This window comes from Carassius carassius, chromosome 7 (genome assembly GCF_963082965.1).
Source record: "Carassius carassius chromosome 7, fCarCar2.1, whole genome shotgun sequence".
NCBI classification, from domain to species: domain Eukaryota; kingdom Metazoa; phylum Chordata; class Actinopteri; order Cypriniformes; family Cyprinidae; genus Carassius; species Carassius carassius.
In genome coordinates this window covers 13,393,257-13,399,256 of record NC_081761.1, presented here as the reverse complement: position 1 = coordinate 13,399,256, position 6,000 = coordinate 13,393,257, and the positions used below count along the sequence as shown (strand labels likewise).

The 6,000-nt window shown below is 34.4% G+C and overlaps 1 protein-coding gene across 1 annotated transcript; it reads right to left on the bottom strand.

Annotated features, from left to right (window-relative positions):
• Positions 1–2,787: 2,787 nt before the first annotated feature.
• Positions 2,788–4,877, bottom strand: LOC132143577 (mediator of RNA polymerase II transcription subunit 28). Its single transcript, XM_059553932.1, has 4 exons — positions 4,683–4,877; positions 4,283–4,349; positions 3,617–3,729; positions 2,788–3,442 (listed from the first exon to the last, which is right to left on the bottom strand). The coding sequence occupies exons 1-4, from the start codon at positions 4,842–4,844 to the stop codon at positions 3,245–3,247; spliced, it is 540 nt and encodes a 179-aa protein (XP_059409915.1). The 5' UTR covers positions 4,845–4,877; the 3' UTR covers positions 2,788–3,244.
• Positions 4,878–6,000: the final 1,123 nt, after the last annotated feature.

Here is a 6,000-nt window from a genome sequence, read left to right as displayed (position 1 = left end):
ACTCAGAGGGAGTGTCAGCCACACTAAAAAGTTAACAGCTTAAGTCATTTGTGGATTAATGCTTATTGGAGACGCAAACCATTTAAAATGATTCAGTTCGATTTGGTGAACTGGTTCAAAAAGATCGGGTTACATCGAATGATTCGTTCGCGAACCGGATATCACATACTGCTTTGTTTTGAACTCTCTCTCACAACAGACACGGAAGAGAAGACAATGCTGAATAAAGTAGTAGTTCTTGCTATTTTTGGACCAAAATAAATTTTCGATGCTTCAACAAATTCTAACTGACCCTCTGATGTCACATGGACTACTTTGATGATGTTTTTCATACCTTTGTGGACATGGACAGTAGACAGTTGGAGGAACTGAGAGCTCTCGGACTAAATCTAAAATATCTTAAACTCTGTTCCAAAGATGAACGGAGGTCTCACGGGTTTGGAACGACATGAGGGTGAGTTATTAATGACATCATTTTGATTTTTGGGTGAACTAACCCTTTAAGTACCTCACAAAACAAACACATATACAGTACAAATGAGGCAGATTTAGTACTTGGAGGTCTCTGAGCCGAGTCTTATCTCTTAATGAGCACTACTGGCTATTGTTGCAGTTATGGCACTGAGCACATTCATAAACCTGTAAAATGTTTTAAACTTTTCAATTAAGTTTTTGAAATTGTCTTGTTCTGGTACACACACAGAGAGACGAGGCACGCTGACTTTTTGCTGTTGAGTTTGGCTGGTTTGGTATTGGTGCCGAGACATTTTCCAAACAAAGCATTTCAGTACTGTTTCCAGTACTGAACTCCTGCGGAGCTGGTCTTTGTTTACTTAGGTAAATGTACATGCATTCATATTCTTTTTTTCAATTATTTCATAATGTGATGTTACCTTTAAGTGGCATTATTTTAAATAATGACTGTTATCTTTTTTCATCACCCTTTTCATTACTTTTACAGTGCTATTGTTTTTTTTTTCTTTGTGAAGACTGATATACAAAGATCTGCAACATCTGAAGAAACACCATAACTAATAGACCATGTATGTTGACACATTTAAAAATTGTGCAATAATTGCATTTGTTATAAATCCTAAGCATCAAATATAACTTCTTTTTTAATGAGTAAATGTGTCTGTACTATAATTGTATAGTATCAGCCTCAGACCACAATAAAACTGGCGCATGATTCTCTCCTGACTTAGACTAGATTAATTATTCACAAATAGAATATATTACAAAAATTATATTTATAATTTAGCTGGAAGCAATAGTTAAAAAATTTAAAATGTCTTGATGGATTTGTTTCTTACAAACACACAGCATTTTATTAACCATGTTAATTGATGGACTGGAGTCATGTGGATTACTTGTGTATTCTTGTGATATTTTTATCAACTATTTAGACTCATTCTGATGGCACCCATTCACTGCAAGGGATGTTGACTGAACTATTCCTGTAATTTTCATTTCCTTTAGAATGACCATTTTTCTTCCGCACACCTCTGCATACTTGATGTAATGTTGTGTAGAAGGTTTTTTTTGTTGTAGGATTCCTTACTGGCATCATGTGGGGTGTAGCCACATGCTGCTGGTTCCTGGCCAACCACTACCTCCGTGCTGTAATGACCTTCCCTATTATCACAACTGTGAGTTACAGATTTCAAAAGAGTGCACATCTTTTTGTATTTTTCTGGTAAGATTTTTTTCAGATAATGTGTGTTTGGTTCATTCCAGGTTCCTGGATTGATTGCAGCTCTTTGGGATGTTGTCGTGTTCAAAGAAGTGAAGGTAAATACTTGTATGGTGTATGAGTTCTGTTCCCGCTGTCTATTGCATTTATCTTTTTGTATTGAACTCTTCATCTCCTCCTCTCTCTCCCTCAGGGTTGGCGAAATTACATTGTCCCCGTCGTTGCTTTCGGTATTGTTTTATCTGGGGCATTACTGACTGCATTCTCAAAGGTTTAAACCTTTTTTAGACATGAGCAAAAAGGCAGAGAAAAATCTTAGGCTGAGCGTTTTGACATTTTAAGTTTTTCTTTTAAATCAGTTTTTTTATCATTTAAATTATCAGGTACGCAATCACAAAAACCTGAACATATTGAAGAGAAACAATATTGTTTATATCAGGGAAGGATATGGTCCTAAAACATATAAGATACACAAAATGTTACAGCAATATCACATAGTTCATATTTTTTTTTTTTTTTTTTTATCTAGGAACAAAGTTCACATTATTATTGTTGTATTCACAATAAACTTTTTTTAAGTGTTCACACTATATAATGGATCTCATTTCACTGTATATTTGCACATGTAATGGTTATTGTTTTTTATATGGATGCAGCTGCACAGTATAAAAGCAGGAATAGTATGTAATGCATAAAGACAATAAATCATATTTTAAAACCAATTAAAACTTTAATATATATATATATATATATTTTTTTTTTTTTCATTTTTCATTTATTTCCAGTTATTCTCAATGGTGACCATCAGTACTGTAAGATAATTTTATTTTATTGCACATAACATTTAAATACTGTAATGCAATCATTATAAAACTGTAAATTTTTGGATTGCTAATGGATTGTTTTATTGCCAAACTGTGTCAGAGGCCTTAGTTTTTTTTTTTTTGGATTTTACCAAAAGGGAAATGAATGTTCAAATCCAAAAGGATTAATAGTTGGGAGAATAACTGAAAAATGTTGCTTATATTGCCTGTTATAAAGGGAAAAAATAAAGCACAGAGTAGAGAAAGAAAATAATGTAAGAGAACGCACAATTTTCAGTAATGACAAAGCATGTTTATTTGAAACTTTACAAAATATATTTCAACAAAATAAGAACAATGGGAGGGGGGGGGGGGGGTATCCAACTTAATTCTCTCTAACTAAAGCCCTTTCTGGTCATTTTAGCTGTAAGAACGTCTGTGCTTGTTATATTAAAAATGTGATTAACTTGCCATCAATTTTCAAACAAATTCAGTTTTAAGTATTCTGACGACTAAATGTCAAAGACCCTCGAGTTCTTCAGAATGACCTCCTGCTGGCAGACCTACAAACTTCTCATGAGAGATAAGTGGCAGTAACGTCCTTTACCACATCATGGATGTACATAACTTGACAAAAACATCACTAACAAGAGTCCACAACAAAGGCTTATTGTACGATTTGCTAGGCCTAGAGACAGTGTGGCCCCGGAACACAGTCTGGATAGGGTTCTGGATCTCTGTTCATGCTTCAGTTTGGTTTCATGGGTGCAGGAATGTTAGCTGAGGCCTGTTCCAGGAAGGCCAGTGGACCCTGCGGCAGTTCTGTGGGCTTCTTATGCTGGACGTTGATGTCTTCCAACACCTGCTGCCAATGATGGATCTTGCTAAGATGTTTCTGAATCAGAATTTCTTTCCTCTGGAGTTCATTCTTCAGTTCTGACGCATCCTGAAACACCGAACAGCACATACAGTTTAGACTACAGTATACTGTATGTTTCAAATATTATAATGGCACTGTAAGAGTTATAAAATGTTCATGAAGGTGGTATTGATTTAAATAATGGATGGATGGATTTTAACCAATTTTACGGAGTATTTAAAAACAAAAATATCTGTTTACCTCTTTTTCCACCTGTTCTGGTTTCTGTACAGACAGCTGCAGTCTTTTCTGAAGGAAGAAACATTCAGTCTGTCTGGCTACATCCAGAAACTTCTGTATACACTGATCAACCCCTTAAAATACATAACATGCAAGACGGAGGTAAGAAAATTACAAGTAAAGCCACTGTTTTACATGCAATGGTCAATTTCAAGATTTTAGGCTAATTTACTTTTATAAAATCTCTTTCAGATTACACTTTATTTATTTGTGTCTGTAGATTTAAATTACAGCACTTTAAAGAAAACTTAACAAAACTATTTTTGTCTCATGTACTACGCTAGAAACCTCCACTTCAGTAGCATTTACATATACCAACTTCCCTGGTTTATTCCTATCTATATTCTTAAGGTTTTTACAGAGGAATTTGTTTGTACATTATTAGCCTCATTTATAGAACATTCTACTAGTACAATTTTTTTTTTCTTCTGGCTGTAAACAGTATTTTCTGATTTATGGAGGGGTAAGGAAAATTTATAAAAACCTTTGATTCCAATAAATCAACAAAATGAATTTTGTAATTCCACGGTATTGATATTGAACTACGGTAATATCATGATATTTTTTGAAGCAGTTTAGAGTATATCTATCTGATATCACAGCATGAGGACACAGCTGGGAAATTACCAGTCCTGATTTCTTCCTGGTCTGTTCCATTCACATAGTCTTGACTGACCAGAGATGCAAAACACGCCTGTGGTAACCAAAAACAGTAAAGGACGGATTACATGACAAAATCTAGAATAACAACACACCTGATCACACACACTAAAATATAAAAGAATAACAACTTCACTGACAAATTAGTGGACACCTTTTCGATTGTGAACAATTAATTTCTACTGCATGCATAACGCATTCGCTTATATATATATATATATATATATATATATATATATATATATATATATATATATATATATATATTCAAATTAAATATAAAAAGGTATCAGTGCGTGTATAATCAGTTGATATATCTAGAAACCGTCGCTCTCGTAAGCCGCAGCAGTTTTATCGATCTGCTCACCTCGAAAGAAGCTTCAAGCTCATCTACTAAAGTGTTATTTGCCCCTCTGTTACCAGGAGGACCTGTAAGAAGTCCTGGTTGACCTGGACCCCCAGGACCTGTAGGTGGATAAGATCCAGTAGGCTGCTGACCGGGGAACATCCCGCCCATGGACGACGCCATTATTCCACTAACAAGTTAACAACAACTCTCTCTCGCGTGCGTCAAAAGACCTCCCAGTCTATTGAAGATGTAAGCTATCGCCACCTAGTGCACAGGGTGGGCAATGCAATTCATTTATGCCATTTAAGCCTGTTTATGTTTTTTCTAACTAAACAAATAAATGTCATTAGCTTTGATATTAACACCACACAGTGCTACACATCACAAGTCTCAATCACAATCACGTTTCATCTAATCTATTATTAAAATTTGATCAGGGCAAAAATTTTCATAGTGGTTGAAATGATGCCTGAGCCATAATTTGTAGAAAATAATTTGTCCACAATATTTATTAAAATGTATGTATGTCTATGTATTTTACTATTTGCTTTAAAAAATGCAATGGCTAATTCATGACATTGTTTTTGTTTTTTTGTTTTTTTTTAATGTGAAAGTTTAGCACATGTAAGCTAACATATCTCCAAGACAGATTTAATAACAAAAGAAAGTTTAAATCTGTTTTAATAAAATAAATTATTGGGACAGTTCTTCTCTTTTTCTGACTCTTATTATGTATCCAAAGTGTCCTGAAATCCAGACTTTGAAGATTTGAGCTTCGTGCAATTTCACATTCTTCATTACATACACACACGGATATATAACAGCTCAAAAATGTGCCATTTCAACAGTCCCATGACTTGGGCCTTTTAAAGAAGCTTGAGGAAAAAGAACCATCCAGATAAAATGTGTCAGCTCACAAAAACAGGTCAAATAGAAAGTTCACTGCCATTTTAAATAGCTCCAGAGCTCCTTCTAATGTAATTGGCAGAAAAATCTATAGAGCATCAGTCTAGTTGTCATTAAGTGTCAGAAGAGTTCAGAAGTGTCAGAGAACTTCCAGTTATTGGACGACATAGTTTTACCAAATGTCTGTCTCTTTCATGTTTCATGTCAAAAGGAGAAAGAAAGAAAGAAAGAAAGTAAGAAAGTAAGAAAGAAAGAAATGATTTACAATGACAGAAATATTATTTTGAAAGAGCTAAAAAACTTTTAAATACAGTTAAACTTTTCATCATATGGATTTCATATTTAATTTCATCCACTTGAGCTCGTTCTCTCACTAGCTACTTTATTCCACAAGGTGGCGCTGCTCCATTCAGTAAGAGAGGCTTCACAA